The sequence below is a fragment of the Lytechinus variegatus genome, chromosome 3, assembly GCF_018143015.1.
Source record: "Lytechinus variegatus isolate NC3 chromosome 3, Lvar_3.0, whole genome shotgun sequence".
Taxonomy (NCBI): Eukaryota; Metazoa; Echinodermata; class Echinoidea; order Temnopleuroida; family Toxopneustidae; genus Lytechinus; species Lytechinus variegatus.
The window spans coordinates 26687226-26707626 of NC_054742.1; the positions used below are offsets into that span (position 1 = coordinate 26687226).

Genomic DNA, 20401 nt, shown 5'->3' on the forward strand with positions numbered 1-20401 from the left:
AAGAAAATAGAAAGTGGGGATGTGACATCATCAGCCCACCTAATGATTATTCATGACGATATGCATATAACTGTTTTCAGAAAATATTGATTAACTTTAAAATTCAATAATTGTTATTTTTTATCTGATGTTGATGAAATATTCAGCATTTTGCTCTGTGAATTTTACTCTATTTATCTAGATATAAATATTTTCAGCCTAGACCATCCTGTTAATTGTAATTATCCAACTTATTTGAAATATGGTTAAACTTTCACAAAACATTAACCCAATGTAGCCAGGGATATTTTGAAATTGCATTGCCCCCCCCCCAAAAAAAAAAAAACCCTTGATCTTGTTCTTTTTTAATCCACAGTATTATCATGAAGAAGTGTCAGGGGGGCTAGGGGGCTAACCCCCCCCCCCCACAGGCTAAAAAAAAAACATTAAAAAAGATTTGAGGTTGAATTTTTGCCCTTTGTATTTCAGCCATTTGTAAACTTACAGGCAGCTTTATGAAACATCCACCTGAATTCAACTGTCCTTGTCCACAACTGTACTTGCAGTATGTATCTGTTTTATCACAATAGAGCTGTTTAAATCTGTTAGTGATCCAGTAAGCAAACATTAGGTGTTTCTGTCTGGCCTCCTTTAAGCTTTCAGGTTGTCAAGAAAAGCTTTTGTGTAAAAAGTATGAAACAATTTGAATGTAATATAATTTATTTTAAAAAATCAGGTCCATTAAATCCTTGTACAAGCTGCAATATGTATGTCATAATTAAAGTTTGCTCATAAATATTCATTTTGTTCTCTCACAATTTCCTTTTCAACAATAGTGAAGTGATGCTAAAAAGGGAAGAAATATCGGGAGGTTGAGTTTTGGGTATAGAGCACTGTTTCTAAAAGTGCTGAATTATTATTTGAAATATACAGTCGTGTCATTCTAGCCCAGATGTATGTTTTAGGATATTGGAGAAAATCATGATGTTGAAAATACAATACAATGATTTATTAAAATGTGCCATTATATTAAGAATTTGAGAGTACCGGGTACATTATGACTCCTGAGCTGTAGTGCCTTTGAGTGCCAATTTTGACAGAGCACTTCACACGGATCTGCCTGGTCCGACACTAAAATTAAAGTTATGCGACTATAAATAAAACTTCAAATGTTGCTTGTGTCACGTGAATTCCTTCAGTATTTATTTAAAAGGAAAAGGTTCATGTCAAAGAAACTTGAGAACTATTAAAGTTATGCTTCATAAATAATGAAATACAGTTTTTGTCTCGCCTGCATAGCAGAGCGAAAGTACCGTATAGGCGCTCTTTTTCTGACGGCGGCGGCATTGTCAACATTGAAATCTTAACCAAGATAAAGTTATTGAAATGTCATCATATCTAAGGAAGTACAATGGACCCAGTTGATGCAATTTCAACATAAGGGTTATCAAGTATTACTGAACATCCTGCTGGAGTTTCAGGTCACATGATCAAGGTCAAAGGTCTTTTAGGGTCAGTTGACATGGTATTTTATTATCATATGAATTTTTTTTTTTTTAATAACTAGGCAAAAGTTGTTTTTTGAAAGTCAGCACTGCTGCTATATTGAATGGCGTAATGCAGGCGAGACTGCCAGAGGCACTTGTTTATTTTTAGCTGGCCAAAATATATTTTTTCCTTATCTAGGTGAATCAGAAACAAATGAGAGGTGATAATTTTCCTAAATGTTGTCATTTTTTCAGAGATTTTCTGGAAGAAAGGGTCAATAAAAAGACTGGTTTACCAAACTATTCAAACTTTAAAATGTATAGATGTTTTGTTATTTTAAATCTATTCAAGAAATCAAGAGGGATTCTCATGGAATGAAAACCTAAAGTACAATTTCCTCACATTGGTGTTATATGATGCATGCATTTGGACATCTTTTGTCCAGAGAAATTTGAATATGTGAGTAAACCAGTGTATTGAAAGAAGAGTGCAAGATGTTCAAGTTATTATGGTTAAGTGAAAGTGAGGGATGCATAGACTATATTCTAATAAACCCAAGTGGCCATAAGAATAATATTTGCTTTGTTTTGTGAAAATTGTGAAACTTTGAAATGTCATACCCTTCCCAATTTCCATTCAATTTAGGTGAAATTTTCAGGTTTGTGCTTGCTTGATTTTATCTAGTTGAAAAGCTTGAATATTCACACGTGGGGCTAAATTAAGTTTTGACTAAGATTTATTTTTAGATATAAATATGTGTTTCTCATACATGGGAATTAAGTGCACCATGTTACATTGAATGTATTTGTTTTAAGGTTGGATGGGTTGAGGAGGAGGAGTAGGAGATGGTCAAAGAAGACATGGAAGAAGCAGGTGGTTGAGGGTGAGTGTGTGGAGGTGTACTAAATCATGTAAACTGAAGTGAGGGGTGATTGCTGTGAGATTGAGGTAAATCTGGCCACTCCTGATTTCCAGGTACAAATCTGGTTACAGAACTTTAGACCATTTTTGTTATTATTTTGCATTCCAAAGGGGGCTAAGTAAAGTGTGGTTATTCAATCATATTACCTGAAGCTATGCATTCAGCTTTCTTAGCATATATTGTGGCTAGCCATATACCACTTGCACCAATGTGAGGCTAGTAAGTTACTAATCTTGTACAACATACACACTCTGGGATAACTGGTAAGCTCCTGTTCAAATGATTATCATAAAATTCTAATAGTCCTTTAGCTCCTTTGCCATTTGAATGACTAAAGAACAGAATAATGATATCCCCATTGGAGATGCATGCATCAGAATTGCATGCACCAATATTGATATTGGCTTCTAGTATTACAGCAGTTGACATCATCAGCCAACAATTCTGATATAAAATAGAGTTTTACTACTTGTATGATTTTGTGGGGATTTAGTCCCTTTTGAAATGAAATAATAAAATCCAGATATTTAGAAGAGATAAAAATTAAAAGAATGTTTATAACTATTTCAATCCAGTACTAGATTATCATACTCGATAATGAAATCCTGATAAAGACAAAGTACGTCCAAAATTTGAGTATTTTCCTACAATATATACTTGATTTGCAAATAGTTCTATAACTTTCAGCATTACCATTTGTTATTAGAAAAGAGTAAGGAATTTTTACTCTATTTACTTTGCAATTTGATCCACAGATCATATCAGTGCATTAAGAAGACATTCTAACTTCTAATATAACTACAGATTAATATTCCAACACTTATCTTACACATTGTGTTGATAATGTTGTTGAACTTCAATTGATCAATCATTGAAGTGAATGCATGAAACTGTAAGATATAAGAGAGAGAGAGAGAGAGAGCATGGAATGGGTTGAAATTTGGGGGTATATAATCTTTATCTCAAGCTTTCTGATATACAATCACTGAATTTGTAAGATAAATGCTCCAAGAGTATTTTTAGAAGCAAAAATTAAATTAAAAAAATCACTGAGAGAGGGACCAAACTGATCAATTTGATTGATTTGGACTTCATTCTACTTCAATAATTAAAAACATTAATTTAAGAAAGCATAAAATCATGGACAAAAAAATAAAATGGTAAAATATAACAAAATTTTACAGTGAAAAAGATGGTTACCTTGGATGTTTATAGATGTTGATAATCATTGAATCTAAGTATAACAGCATGGGTAAAGAAGAAGGATTTTGGTATCGTGGCTGACCATCCTTGAAGATGATTTTCTGAAACATTGTGAATTCATTAGAAAGATTGAATATTGTTTAAACCAATATTCTTTGTTCTTTTCCCCACACCTTAGTTATATTGGGTTGTGTTTTTAAACAATATACTCCAAATGCTGTGTAAATCATTTCATAAACATAAATATTTTACTCCAATAAGCTCCCTATGCATAACATTAAAATGAATATCATCATTGTCATTTTCTTCATCATTAAAGGAGAATGAAACCATTGGAACAAGATAGCTTGTGTGAAAACAGAAAAATCAAAGAAACAGATCAACAAAAGTTTGAGAAAAATCGGACAAATAATGAGAAAGTTATGAGCATTTGAATATTGCGATCACTAATGCTATGGAGATAACAAATTGGCAATGCGACAAAGATGTGTGATGTCACTTGTGAACAACTCTCCCATTACTTTAGTATGTATATTTCACAAGAATTGCCTCTTTTATCACATCTATCCATAAATAATGTGTTCTGTTTACATGAGGGCATGTAATACATATTTTTTAAGAATACATCATGGATAAAGAGTTTGTATCATCATAAGAAAAAGCAAAAAGAAACACTAAGTCCACCAAAGGGAAAGTTGTTCATCAGTGACATCACACATCCTTGTCGCATTGCCAATGTGAGGATCACCATAGCCTTAGTGATTGCAATATTCAAATGCTTATAACTTTCTCACTATTTGTCCGATTTTTCTTAAACTTTCTTTATTCTTATTCTGTGATTTTTCTGTTTCTACACAAGCCTATTTGTTCCAAAGGTTTCATTCCCCTTTAATTGTTATAATTTTTTTATTGTCTATTGTCGGTACCCCCTCTGAAGGGATACTCAATATGCTGAATATGATTTTATGTTAACAGATAAAGTAAAAACCAAACTCTGAAATTTTATAAAAAGTGGACAAGGAATTATTGCCCTCAAAGAATTTAAAATAAGATTTATTGCTGATTTACTATGCAAAATAATAATTGATGAATATCATTTTGTTACAGGGGAGACATTTATTCATGAAATATGAAACAAAATTTGATTTCATGTCACAAAATAAGAAAAAGGAAAGTGGGGGTTCGATACATTAGCCCAATTATTGAAAATTCATGATTACATGCACCATTTTCACAAATTATTGTCTAACTTTAGAGCAAATAACTTCATTGATACGAATTTTCATTTATGAAAATCGGCCTTACCGCCTTTAAAAGGGAATTCCCCCTCTGATAAGGATGATTCAACGTAGAGGACGTGCTGCTACCGCCAGCGCGCGCTAACCTTGGCTAGGCTCTGAGCACGTGCATTTACATGTATTGCCATTGGGCCCTAGGTTTGGGCAGTTTGTGGTTAGTGTGGATCAAGATTTTCATATTTATTTGGACTCGGAGTGTTTTTGGAGATATTTGTTTGGCTCATAGTATGGCCGCTTTGAACGATCGCGACATGGTAAGTGAATCAAACTTGAGTTAAACTTAATCAAATTAATTCGTAACACAGCCCTTGTTTTGTTTAGCTTCCCGGGCGCGGGCTGGCGATTAAGTAACCTCCCGACGTCGCTTCCCGTGCAATGACAGTACGGTACGTAACTAAGTTACATGTAGTAATAATAGTGAGTAGTACACATGTAGTATCAATTGTGATTGCCTTGTACTGTGTGAACTGTCAGTGTGAGTTTGACCAGCTTCCACTCTCAAGGTTTCATTACATGCCGCCGCGCACAGAAAAATCAAGCCATGGAAGCTGTTGTGGACATCTGGGATCGCATAGTCTGGAGCCCGAGGCATCTGGGGAGTAAAAATCGTAGTAGGTCTACTATCGTACCTTTACTCCCCTAATGCCTGGCGCTGGTCTATATTATAGGCTCCCATGCACCGAGCGAAAAGGCAACTATACAAATGCACCAAACTGCTAGTTATGTTTAGAATCTGAGGTTAACACTTCTGTACATGGGTAAAAATATTGGTTGGCAACGTTTGGCAAAAAATGGATAGTTATGGTTAAAAAATATCGCAGAAATGCGATGAAGAAATAAAAGTAGAAGAGAGTTTAGGATGTCTACTCACATTTGTTGTCATCGCCATCTTTGATCCACTTAATGCAACCTAGTTACTAACCCGGGGGGCTAGCTCCCGGCCGCGTAGGATCGTACGTGCAATATGGCATACTCACCTGACAAGCGTGAAGTATGGTCAAAATAATTCTCCGAATAAAAAGTTCTCTCCTTCTACCCCCATTTCGATCGGCCATTTTGTTACAATTCATAACAAAAATGGCCGATCGAGACGGGGGTAGAAGTAGCTATGTGCGAATACGGGGCATCGCGAGCGCTGGTTTTGGTGGCACGGTTTTCGCGCGGGTTTTGCTACGAGTGGCATCGCCTCTGTCTGGGCGGCTCATTGAAAATGGGGTTTAATGCGCATGCGCACATAGTAGGTGCAATCTCGTGCCTTTTAACAGACAGCTGACGATGTGCTCTTTCTGTACATATAAGTTTCAATGTGGATACTCGCCTCTAAAGTGTGGATATCGGAGCTTGAAAGTTCATCAAATTTTTGGACGCGTAAATGTTCGAAATTTTTTTATGGTAAGTAAAACAAGAATCCGATTAGGTATACAATTTGACTGGAAATATATTTGAATTATCAAAAAAATCCAAACTTACGCGATTCTGACGTTGCGCAGTCCAGATATAAGAGATGCCAGCTACCCTTGTCACAGCCGGTCTCTCGGCAGTCGAGCTGCCCGATGCGCCTGCGGTTGGCAGGGCGATGCTACCCTTGTCACAGCCGGTCTCTCGGCAGTCGAGCTGCCCGATGCGCCTGCGGTTGGCAGGGTGATGGGAGCGGTCGATAGTGAGTCGTTCATGCTGGATTGAACTAGATCGTAAATTGCTTACTTGATGATTATGTTGTGCCTTTTTTGGGAAATCTCTGTCATTATACCGTAGATAATTATTCTGATATTGATTTTAATACATACATTTGTCACAGAAAGATTTTATCATCCCAAGGTTATGTGACTCGAGAGTCTAGGTGGTTGATTATCGTTTCATTTGGAAACTGGATTTGCTTTTGACAGTGGAATATCAATGTTGACTTTTCTAAAATTAAATTCATGGGTGGAAATCCCAGGGGGACACGTCCCCCTACCCAAAATAATAGGGGGACATGTAACAATAATACATTTTTTTTCTTTCTTTTTTTCTTTTTTGGTCAAACTTTTTGGGGTGAAAATGACCTTACAACAGTTTGGGGATAAACTTTTTTTTTTAACTTGTCAGAGTTGCCAGCATCCATAGGCGGCGAAAGCTGGGGGAAGTGTACCCCCCCGCCCTTAATTTGAGGTGGGGGACGATCCCCCCACCTCAATTTTTTTTTTTTGATAACCTTTTTTTTTCTTTTCTTTTTTTTTTGCTTGTCAAATTTAGTTTTCTGCGTCCCCCTATAATTTTTGGTTGATAACCTTTGGTGTATTTTTTTGATTATCAAAATAATTTGGTGGCTCTATTGTCTATTTTTTTTTCTATGTTATTCATTTTTTTCTATTTTATTATAATTATTTTTTTTTTTCAAGAAGGGTGCAGGGGGGGAGGGTTGTGTTCATAAGTTGAAATGGGGATGGGATTTGTATAAGTTTTTGTGTCACTTTTGTTCTCTTGTTTTGAGTGTTGGGGCTTTGATGCCTGTTTTTGTTGCTGTTCAGAGCTTTATTTATGTGCAGTGATTTCACGCTAGAATATGAACTTATTTTTCATTAAAAAAGGAGTGCTCGAACATGGCCTTTGTTGTAATCATACATATCCAAGAAATGCATATATTAAAGCTTAATTTTTATGTTTCCTTCTTGATACTTGAATTACATGCAATGCTACATCTTTACACCCTCAGACTCTGCTGCTCATCCTTCCTAAAAAAATTGTAATCGAATGCCCACGGTCTCCAACATGAAAGCTACATTATCCATCTATAAACAAATTGTTGAAACAATAAAATACATAAAGAATTGGTGAAACAATCAAATACATCAGAAAAGCACACTTGTATTTTTATACCATACAAAGTACATGTACAAAAGGAATGATATTTTTCATTTGTAAAAAAAAGACCCCATACATACATGTACACAATACTAAAGTTGAAAAAGAGCTAATTGTAATTTATATCAGAAAAACAAAGAAATACATTAGAAATTACAAAAACAATACTTTAAACAAATTCATTTAGGAAATTAATCTACATGATGCTGTTTTGATGCCAACTAAATTATATACAAATTATCTCTCATTATCACCTTCTTTTGGCAAAAAAAAGAGGCGAGTAATTGTAATTTGCATAATTAATTAGAATTAATTAAAAGAAATTATTTTACACATAATAAGAAGAAAAATTACCAAGTGAAATGATTACACATCAATTGAGTTTTCTTTCACCTTTCCATTGATACCTAAATTACTTCAAAGGGCTCAAAAACAAAGAAGTTAGAGCCCGTTGAAGACTTGGGTTCAAAATGGTCACAAAATGGTCACAAAAATCGGTTATGCACTCCATTGACTTTACATTAAGACAATGACCACAAATTTGGATAAATATGCGCGACTTAAACTGGAATAACTTTATAATTTCTTGATGAAAATTTGAGTTCTTGGTATCATTTGAAAGGTCTTTTTAAGGGCTTTCAAATGATACCAAATTCATTGAGATTTGAGGATTTTCATTTTTTTTGTCACATACCTAGTAGAAGGAGAGAACTTTTCGTTTTTTGAGGTTCCAGTCTGTGCCCAGATGTCAGAAAAACTGCCACTCATTGACATTAGACCATCATCCATATAATCGTGGTAAGTGCTTGATTTCTGTTTTAACTATTTATTCGGAGAATTATTTTGAGTCAGGTGAGTATGCCAAATTGCACGTACGATCCTGGGCTCCCGACCGCTACGCTTCTGGGAGCCCCCTTGGTTACCTAGTTACGTGACGCGTATAGAAGGCGGCAAAATCATGAGCGGTGCTAGATTAAAAAGTGCTAAAATGTCCCGCTTCAACCACTGAACTAGAAATGCGTATTTTCAGAGGCTTTAATGACCTGAAAAATACTGTTAATTGACTTTGATTAGATTGAATACCCTCATGATGGTAGACATATAGGAGAAGAATAATCATGGAAAAAATGGTGACGTATGACCTTGACCTTTTAGAGAGAAAAGATGGGCCGTTATGTATGGGACACAGAAAAAAGACAATTTTAAAAACATTTTTTCAAGTTGAGAATTCTCTGAAAGTATTTCATTTGACAACCTGTAATTTAGTGTGATAGAAGTCACAATAATCTAGTATATCTAAGGCAAGTTTCATGTCATAAACCAAATCCCTCTAGTTACAGACTCTAATTAAAGAAATTAATGACATATTACGTATGGGACAGTTACGTATGGGACATTTTGTCCCCATAGAGAACGTACACAATTTTCCCCATAATTAAAAAAATTGAAATAATTTAAAATATGGAAATAACAAAGGAGTTTCTGTCTTTTAAAATGTTCTATTGAGACATATTTGATATGACTGAAAAGGAAATCAGCCATTTCAACTTTTTTTTTCTTGTTTTTCATGGTTTCGCGAATTTCTTATGTATTTCTATTGTTTTTTTATTCTTTTCATATTTTCCATTTTCACAATTTTTTTGCTTCAATTGTTTTCATTAATCAGTATTCATAACAAATCAGTCTTTAAAAACTAAAGAAAAGGTAAATATTCACCTTTTATAGCACTCTTGAAATTTGTTTTTCTCCATTCACTTTGTACACAAATCTCCCCATTGACATTGTGTGTAAATGTCCCATACGTAACATGTTGTCCCATACGTAACAATTTTTTAATTAACTTTTAATTAAAAAGTAAACTCTATTTTTGAAAACTTTTTGGGGTATAACTTTTCATACTTAATAAATTAGAACTTCCCAGAGATGCAACAATACAAGTATTGTATTATGAGAAATAACATAAAAAAAATCCTCAAAATGTTACGTATGGGACATTCCATCCTTGGACAAGATCTAATTTGCATATTTAATTAGATGGCACCACTTTTTTTCCCTCAAAAGTAATAAGATGTTAGGGGGTCCATGTCCCACCTTGGACTAAATCTCACAAGTTTTGTTTTTATTTTCTATGAGTTTTATAATTGTCCCATACGTAACGCCCATTTTACCAATTATGCAAATTAGGTGCCCCAAATTAGCATAAATATGCATATTATCACATTTTTCTTAATGAAATTATAAAATTCAACATTTGGGCTTTCTTACCCCACCAAAGATAACTTCTTAAATTAAAGATGAAATTATGCCTTCTAGGGTGACCTTTTCTTGGACTTGCCCTTTATCTGAACTTATAGTACCAGTACATAACATGGCCATTGAGTCCCCTGTACAGATTGCGCTAGAACTTTGGTCTCTGTATTTGGTGATGTTCAGAATACCGCCCCTGGATTTCAAAGTAGTTGGCAAACATTGCTTCATTGTATAAGTAATATTTGCCAAAACTCCTTCTTGGTACTCACCGTTACTTTAGTGTATATTTCACTTAAATTGCCTCTTTTATCACATCTATCAGTAGATCATGTGTTCTTTCTATAGGAGGGCATGAAATACAGATTTTTAAAGAATACATCATGGATAAAGAGTTTGTATCACCACAAGATAAAGCAGAGACATTTTGAGGGTATTTTATAGTCCATCAAACAGTTCACATGTGATATCACACATCCTTGTCGCATTGCCAATGGGAGGATCTCCCTAGCATTAGTGATTACAATATTCAAATGCTCATAACTTTCTCATTATTTGTCCGATTTTTCTCAAACTTTCTTTGTTCTTATTCTTTGATTTTTCTGTTTCAACACAAGACTACTTATTTTAAAGGTTTCACTGCCCTTTAAAGTTTACATGCAAGACTCTCTTACGACACCTATCTCTAACCTTAAGTCACTTTTCAAACAAACTTGGGTGGTAGATGAAATTGGGGGACCTGCATTGTATGCTACAGTTGGAAGTCACATGGTGAGGTCAAATGTCATTTTCAGGTCAACGTTAAAGTTAACATGCGAGTATTGGCGGCGGAAGCCAGAAAATTTAGAGGGGGTCCACCTGACATTTTATGAGTTGGTAACCAAGAATTTTTTGACAAGCAAAAAAAAAAAAAGTTATCAAAACAAAAATTAGGGGGGGGACACGTCCCCCCCGCTTCCGCCGCCTATGCATGCGAGACTCTCTTATGACACCTAACACTATCAGTCACTTTTCAACAAAACTTGGATGGTAGATGTACTTAGGTGACCTGCATTGCAGTCGGAGATCACATGGTAAGGTCAAAGGTCTTTTTCAGGTGAACATTAAAGTTTATGTGCAAGGCTCTTATGACAAATATTATTCCATGATCTTAATTCCATCCCAATCACAATGAAGTTTTGATGCAATTCTGTTGCATGCCCTCGCAAATCACGATATTTCTGGTTATTTTCATAAGTGGGCGAGACACAAAATCGCTTTTGCCTTGTTATCAGATTGTTATCAGCCAAGTTCTCCAGTATGTTAGTAGTACTCTTTGTTATGTAAATTAATGTTTGGCCCCAATTGCCCCTTTAAAAATGTGTTATCTTTCTTTGATATAATGTTACAAAGTTCTGAGCGTACAATTTGAAGAAAACAAATTTTCAGCAATACTCCTGTGTTCAAGATCGCATGCTTTGTCTGTAATGAAAATCAGTAAAAAAAATGAAATCAGAGGGTTTCCAACCTGCCATCTACCGCTTGCTGTGCAGCGACTTAACCAGGCTATTCTGGTTCACGGCTAAATCGCTAAATCATGATGAACTGGAATTCATATACCCTCGACACTCTTCTTTCTGACTCATTAATATGCAAATTGAGTCTGCCGTGAAAAATAGTAAATAAAGAGGCATTAAGAGAAATTATTTTTGTAAACAAATTTTCGGCATTAATCCTATGTGTCAAGGAAAAATCGCATGCTCGATCTGTAATGAAAGTCATAAGTCAGAAAAAATTGGAACCAAAGGGATTCGAACCTGCCATCTACATGTACTGCTTGCCGGACAGCGACTTAATCACCAAGATATTCTTATGTTTGTTTACAAATTATAATTTCTCCTATTAAAGCCTTATTTATTACTTTCTGACATGTTATTTGTGGAGCGTTGTGGCTAAGTCGATTAGTCTCCGGACTTTGAAACAAAGGGTCATGGGTTCGAATCCCAGCCATGGCATAATTTCCTTCAAGAAGCCGATCCACAATGTGCTGCACAGCCTGCACTCAACCCAGGTGGGGTAAATGGGTACCGCTAGGAAGTAATTCCTCAAGAAGCTGTGTGCGCTGTGAACGCTTATCTTAGCTGAGTAATAAAGGAGCGCCTTCAGCACCTAACAAGGTGGATATGTGCACAATATAAATACCCTTTATTATTTGTATGTTTAAAAATACAAAGTTGGTCAGTAATTCAATCACTATACTTGGTGTACTTCTGATTTCAAGTGTAGGTTATTCTTTTTTCCCTTTGTAGTCTGCAGCAAAAATTGTCCTGGAGGGACCAAGTTCTGAAGACTTGCGTGGTCAACTCAAACAGACGCCCAGTACTTCTCCACAGCTTGAGCATGTAGATGATTATGAGCAGTCAGCAAGCCCTTCTATAGATATGGCTCATCCCCAAGCAAAGACAGGTCCTCAAGATGAGAGGCAAACTTACATTCATTCAGCTGATCCTTCTCCTGATAAGCAGCATTATCAACTACTAGTAACTAGCCCTGTTGTTGAGAAACAGAGTGTTTGTTCATCATCTGCATGTGGAGCAGAGCATCCTGTTGAGAAAGAGAATAATCATCCCTCTTTGACTGTTCATACTGTTGAGAAGCAGAATGATCAACAGACTGAAGGAGCCAAAGAGAAAACAGCATTATCGATTTCCAAAAACATCAAGCAAGAGCCAGTAGATTTCAAAGTGAAAGAAGAACCAATAGATTTGGATGATACAATTAATAATCAGAGTCATATTATTTCTGATGATGACGATGATGATGACTGCATCATACTACTTGATGTAATCCCAGGTGATAAAACAAGAAAAGAGAAACCTAAAGTTGCTTCTGATGTAACAGATATTGTTATTATCAGTGATGATGAAGATGATGAGAAGGGAGATAAACCTTCTACCAGTATTACTTCTCAAAATCAAACACCCCAAGAAACAGTTGTAGCAGAACAGGTAACCGACCCTTCGCCAAGTTCAGATCATGTTCAACTGGAGCAAGTGAAGCCTCTCTCAGATGCCCTGCCTTCCTTAGATAAACTTCCTAATGAGGTAGCAGATCCTATCAATAAAGCTGTTTGTGAAGTTGTTAAAGAACTTGCAAATCCTAACCCTCCTAGCCCAAGTAATGGTCATGATGAATCTTCCATTTTAACAGAACTTACAGAAGCAAATGCTGTTTCCTCAAGCTCGACTGCTGATTTTAGTCATGTTCAACTGGAGCAAGTGAAGACTCTTCCAGATGCCCCGCCTTCCTTAAATAATCTTCCTAATGAGATTGTAGATCCTATCGATAAAACTGTTTGTGAAGTTGTCAAAGAACTTGCAAATCCTAACCCTCCTCGCCCAAATGATGTTCATGATGAATCTTCCATTTTATCAGAAGCAAATGCTGTTTACTCAAGCTCTTCAGATGATATTGATGCTCCTGAGGATGCAGCCCTAGGTTGGACAGAGGACAAAGACATATCTGTCCCTGAACCTGGTAAAGAAAGGGATCTAATTGGTGTTCAAGCTGAATGTGATGTGGATCCAGGACCTAAAGAGAATGTGGATCCTGGACCTGAAGATGATGTGGATCGAGGACCTGATGATGATGTGGATCCAGGACCTGAAGATGACAGTGAGATGATGAGTGATGGCTTTGACAGTGATGGATGGGAGGTTAGTAAACAAGGTTTCCATCACAATTTCTATTCTTGAAGGTTTATAAAAATCAGTCATCTCCATTTGAAATGTATTTTGTGGGGAATTTCATAAAATTGAACATTTGACTTTCTATGTCTGGGACCTTACTGGAAGGCTTCATGAGGTGCCCATTGCAAAATAGGATGTAATGTCTGATATGTGCACTTCTGATTGGTTGAAGATGACATTTTGTTTGATTGCTAATCTATTGAATGGGCATGGAGATGCTTTTCTTCATATGGAAAAATATGATGCTCTCGAAATGCTGTACTCAATTAGGATTTGAAGTCTGATTTATTGTCAACTAAAGTGGGTATTTCTTTCATCAACAATGAGCTCCATTTAATGACATGTAAATTTAAATGAATGATATGGCTACTTATTGACAATAAAAGCCAATAAATGAACAAGCATAATGTTCATGTCAAAGAAAGCTTATGTAAGATTTTGTTTGATGTATTGTGTGAAATTAAGATGGCTTTTCATTTGCAGATACCCTAGTTTGGAAAAAAAAATTATAACTTACTGCTGTATATTTCTCACATATCTTCTGGTTAATTAAAGAAATGGGTATTAAAAGAATTTAGAAAATTTGTAATTTTTAGCTCAAAATGAAAATTTGTGCACTGTTTCCAGGTTGGTAGTGATGACTTAGATAATGAGAAGACAAATACAAACACTGGAACTGATTCTGAGCAGAATGTGAAGGAAAGTGGTAAGTAACACCTTACCTTAACAACAACATGTAGGCTAATCATTGTATTTTCAACTGTTTGATGTACACATTAGATCTGTGATTGAGCTATGTTAATCCAAATACAACGCTAATCATGAACATTAGATATCAACAATATATCAACACATTTGGCAACAAAGCTGAATAAGGCTGAACAATGGAATTGCCCAATACCGGTATTGAAAATCATACATTGAAAATTATTTAAAGATTGACATTTGCTCTCCCAACAGTTTTGACACATAATTAGACAACAGAGTTAAACCAGAGTTTAAAAAATTCAATTCAATTTGATTTAAGTTTGGCAAGGTTCGTGTTGCAAAGAAAAAGTTGCATGAAGTCACAACTGACAAGTCCATCCTCTTTGTCTTGCCTGCATAGCAGAGCAAGATGATTATAGGCGCCGCTTTTTCAACAGCGGCGATATCAACATTGAAATCTTAACCTAAGGTTAACTTTTTGAAATATCATTACTTAAAAGTATATGGACCTAGTTAATCACATAAGGGAAATCAAATATTACTGAACATCCTGCGTGAGTTTCAGGTCACATGACAAAGGTCCAAGGTCATTTAGGGTCAATCAACTCTGGCCATATGGGGGTATTGTTAAATTGTTAATAACTCTGAAAATTTATGATCTGTGTTATGAAACTTGGACATTAAAATAATCTACATGTAGTATCACTGAACATCCTGTGCAAGTTTCAGATCACATGAATAAGATCAAAGGTCTTTTAGAGTTCATGAACTTTATGTTGGCGGAATCAAAACAAAGTCTTAACCTAGATTTTTTTTTGTAAATTGTCAAAATTTTGAAAGTTTAGGGTTTGAGCAAGCAAGTGTCAGTAAACATGCTGCCCAAGTTTCAGGTCACATGACAAAGGTCATTTTAGGTCAATGGATTTTGGCCATATTGGGGTTATTTGATGAATTCTCATAACTTTGAAAATTTATGAATATATTTCATGGGTAATCAAGTATCACTTATCCCCTTGCACAATTCTAATGTCATTTACGGTCAATATATTTAGCATTTATTCAAATGAATGGTGTTTTTTTTTTGTTAATGATTATAGTCGTTTTTAAAGTCAGCAGTGGTGTTATAGTGAATCGCTCCACTTTATATTTACATCAGTTTTGATCACACATGGTTCAAATGATCCTTGGGTAATACCATGGTGATGTTGAGGATCTAGGGTGAGACTCGTTCACCAACCACCTTGTTTTATTTGTATAATAACATGATAATTTTGGTTTTTTAACATAATATGCAACGATCCTTGCACTTTTCCTTCTCAATTGTGATTTTTCTTTTCTCATTTCAAATTAAATTGATACAGACCTGACTATAAGACAAGATACTGTCGATGCCAACTCTGAAACAGTTCAAATAACTCCAACAAATTTGGTCCGGGCCTCCGGAAAAGGCAATAGTCTTGTACCAGTTGGTATAACTCCAGTGGATCCGGTGATTCCGATCCCTACCTCCAGTCAAGACAATAGTCTTGTACCAATTGGAATAATTCCTATAGCTTCAGAGATGATTCCAGAATCAAGGGTGGACACTGAAGGTATGTGTAAGACACTGTCAAGGGTTGACAAGCAAAAGGTCTTAACTAATAAAAAGTGATTTTAAGAAAAAATGATCTTTGATAACTTTATATTTGAAAGCCGAATATATTTGTAAATTTGCCGATAGGCAATAAAGAAAATTTTAACTTGTTTTTAGGCTTTATGGCATTATTTTGTTACTCATATGACAATTTAGCTAAAATTGAGTTATTTTTTTCCTCTGTTTTCAACCTATGATATGTGACCACCCGGCTGAAAATTCATAATCAATGGCAAGGTTATTTAGCCTTAAATCCTAAATTCTAATTTAGGAAATAAACTCTTTAATCTTAAAGAGTATTTCTTTCTCTACCTTGTGTCAAAGTATAGAGTTGTGAAATATACCTGAACAAGATACGAGCAATAATGATGCAAGACAATTTCTTTCTCTGATAAGACCTTGCAGATTACATACTGTACATCTTATGCTAGAGCAAACTACAAAAATCAAAATCCTGCTTTCTTTCTGTTCTTTGAATCTGACAATGCCTGCACTAAATCAAGTCAATTAATCTAATTTTAACAAATTATATACCATTATAAAGCTTAAAGGGGTACTCTGGGCTGAAAATTATGTGATTTTAGCAGAGATGAATAAAACACTGAGAGTTCAACAAAATTGGATGAGGTATCATGAAGATATGACAACAAAGTTTTGCATTATAATTGTGAAACAGTTTCATGTATGTTTCATGAATATGCAGTGGGTTAGCTTAGCTGATAGTGCCATCTTTTTAAAAAGATTTATTATATTTATCTAATTCCTCCGTATAGAAAGTTTAAATAGGTTGACTTCTGATTTACTGTGTAAAATAATGATTGTTGAAACTTGAAAGGGAAAAATGTTTTTACACACTTTCATGCAAATATTAACAAATGACAATTTCATGTAATAAAAAGGAAAGTGAGGACATGACTGAATTCTTAAAGATAAAAATAAATGTTAGACAATTAAATGGTATTGATAATGATGTATAATGATATTTGTTGTTGTTGTTGCAGTGTTTGATACAGCCGAGTCTGTGCCACCAATAGGAAGCGAGATCGATGTACCCTTGGAGTCGTGTGGAGTAGCTTCTGACCATAAACCTCCTCAGGGCAGTGTCTCTCTTGCTTCTGCTGGTCGTATGGATGATAATCTGACTAAAGAGGCAGAGCAGACTATAAGATCTTCAGTTACCAGGAGCAAGCTTAGATCATGCTTATCCAACACTTTGATGAAAAGCCTACAGGAGAATGAAACTCCCAGTGGAAAGTCAGTTAAAAAACACACACGTGATAATCCAGTCTTTAATTGTCACCTTTGTTTTCAGTCATTCGACAAGAAGAAGTTACTGGAAAAACACCTTGTCAGTCACCCAAAAGTCACACGTATCATGTGTAAGTATTGCAACACTTCATATCGAAATATGAAAGGTCTTGAAAAACATATAAAGCGCTGCTACTGGAAGAGGAAAATGAAGAAGAGTCCAAATAAGAAGGTGCTTAGTGATGTCTCTAAGATTCAGAAGGAGGAAGTAGATCCCTCTACTCCTGAAAAAGAGCGTAGGAAGCTGGAATTTACATCTGTTAAGAAAGAATATCCAAACCAGCAGAATACAAAACCTGACATCAAGGGTAAAATTTGTAATACAGTATTGCCCTCATCAAGGAAGCATGGGCAGGGAAAAAAAGATGTCAAAAATTCAAAGGTTCAAGTCAAACAAGAACTGAACAATCAAAAGACTAGAAAGAAAAATCTCAAAGATGAAAATCTGAAAGATAGTAAAAATACAAAGAGTGAATCTTTAGTTTATGTCTGTCCCAGATGTCATGGCACTTTCACTAGCATGTTTAAAGCTAAGAGGCATATGCACATGACACACAACACAACCAGTATGGAGTACAGAGGGGAGGAAATTAGAATACTGCCAAAGGAAGAGGCTATTCATCTCATCTATTATTGCATAAAATGTAAAGAGTCTTTCCGATCACGGTTCCTCTTTAATCGTCATAAAAGTACAATTAGGGGGAAGAAAAAATGTGAGAAACTCTTCCAGTGTAATGTGTGCTACAAACATTTTGAGAAGAAAGTAGATTGTGCTATGCATATACAGGAACACTTAGGATCTACAGAATCTAGGAAGAGAAAAAGAGGGTCATCAAGTTCTAATGAACATCATTCCGGTAACAAAAGAGCCAAAATCAGTGGGGGATTCAAATGCAAGCATTGTAAAAAGACATTTGAGTTTGAATATCTGTGTGCTAAGCATGAAATAACACATACGGACACTGATCCTTGGCATTGCTATATCTGCTTTAAGATCTTCTATCTGAAGTCGTCCATTACAGCTCACATGGATAGAGTTCATAAGGAAGCATCTTATTGCAAAAAGTGCTTCTGTTTAATTGCAAGCAAGGATAAAAGGCTATGTATTGACTGTAACAAAAGAAAACGAGGTAGTGCACTGAAGTGCAGCATATGTAAGACAGAGTTTGCTAACCCCTCAGATCTAACCTGTCATATTTTGACTCATGATGAATATGGAGGAGAATCCACAGTTAGAATGGCCCAAAAGACCTCGGTGGTGAATTTGGACTCCAAATTTCAGAATTTGCCCCATACTTCAGTTAAAAAAAATCCTCCTCCATCTAAGGAAAAGGATAGTCCAGTTATAAAGCATTATACCAGGGCATACGGTAAATCACTGCTCACAGAAAAACCCACTACCGATGCAAAGGCATCTGCCACTCTTAATTTTCATCGTGTGACTAGATCCAAGGGTGGTTGTTCGAAACTAGAAGCACCTACAGTCCAAACTGTACATCCATTGAAACATGCCCATCGTAATTATGATGTCTGCATGAAGTGTGGGAAGCAAGACTTACCAGCCAAAGACTTGAGCAAACATGCTCGGACCCACCTGGATGTAAGATCTCGTTTCCAGTGCAATGCATGTCAGCAGTGCTTTGGGGACATGTATGAGATTGAGGAGCACATATGCGTTTCCTCAAAAAAGGCTGGTAGTTCCTACAATGTGTCCAACGTGGTGTACAAGTGTCAGTTTTGTGGCAGGGACTTCCAGAATATGATGGAAGCAAGAAAACATGTGCTCTCCACAAACACCTCATGTCTGTTGGAATGCACAGAATGTAGAGCTGAATATTCCAGGCAAGGTGACCTGATGGTTCATATGGTCAGTGTTCATGGACAGTATCTAGAGTGTGACAAATGCTCGGCTCAGTTCACACGGCAAGTTGATCTGAATTATCACATCAAGCAGCATGAAGACATGAGCCATTAGAATCAATATGCCAAACTAGTTATGGTTAGGCAAGGTGATCATCAAAGACTTGACATTGTCAGCTGTGTAGTATTAAAGAGTGTGACAGATCCATGAATATGTGTGACAAATACTTAACTTGGTTCACATGGCAATTTGATCAAGTTTATATCAGGTATTATGAAGATGAAAGCCATAAAATTTGATTCATTGTGCAGAAAGGGTTGATATGTGAGTGTGAGGTACAGCAACCATGGAGAGAGTTTACATGGTCAGGGGCCCGTTTCATAAAAAGATACAACTGTTGTAACTTTGCCATTATGGCAACTAACATGGCAACCTTGATTCTGATTGGCTGCTGAGCCCTGTTACTATGGTAGTTGCCATATTGGCAAAGTAACAACAGTTGCAAGTCCTTTATGAAACGGGCACCAGGAGTGCTAATCAAAATGAAGGTTTCCAAGTGCTGTAGTTATAATGTCAAAGAGTTTCTGGAACAAGGCTCCTAGACTGTAACATACAGGTTTGCAAATGTTAAATGCCAATGACCAATTAAAATGATTGTTGCATGGGCACATTGATCAAACACTGACCAAGATCCAATCGGAGTGTTTTTTTTTTAATATTTGCAATACATCACAAATCTTTACGTTCTGGTCCCATGCTGAATCAATGTTTTAACATAATTAACTTGATAAGAAATGTTGTTTCGTGACAGTACCGATGAATGTTGTCAAGAGTTTTTCAAGGAGACCGTTTTCTTTGAATTATTTGTATCAACTAGCTTCAATTTTGGCATTGCCCACTCCTCGGAGGCCTGGCAATATCAGAGGAAGTCTGATGATGTAATGCTGGTATTTCTACTCGTGATTTTTTTCGTTTTTGTTTTAGGACAGAGAGCTGATTTCAATTTGTGTATTATGAGATTGTCATTCTGTACATTTTTTTTCAGGGATACTAATCCTTCATTTTCTGCCATCTTCTGACTCTCTTTTTCTGCAAATCAGAAAAATAAGGAAATCGAAAAAATCAGCCCCTACTTTTTCTGATTTGCAGAAAAGAACATAAGTTTGAAGTACATGTAAGAGA

At 35.8% G+C, this 20401-nt stretch overlaps 1 protein-coding gene across 1 annotated transcript; it reads left to right on the forward strand.

Annotated features, from left to right (window-relative positions):
• The first annotated feature begins 5027 nt into the window (after positions 1-5027).
• Positions 5028-19660, forward strand: LOC121410646. Its single transcript, XM_041602868.1, has 5 exons — positions 5028-5144; positions 12270-13676; positions 14337-14415; positions 15779-16009; positions 17052-19660. Exons 1-5 carry the CDS (start codon positions 5118-5120, stop codon positions 19331-19333), a joined length of 4026 nt encoding a protein of 1341 aa, XP_041458802.1. The 5' UTR covers positions 5028-5117; the 3' UTR covers positions 19334-19660.
• Positions 19661-20401: the final 741 nt, after the last annotated feature.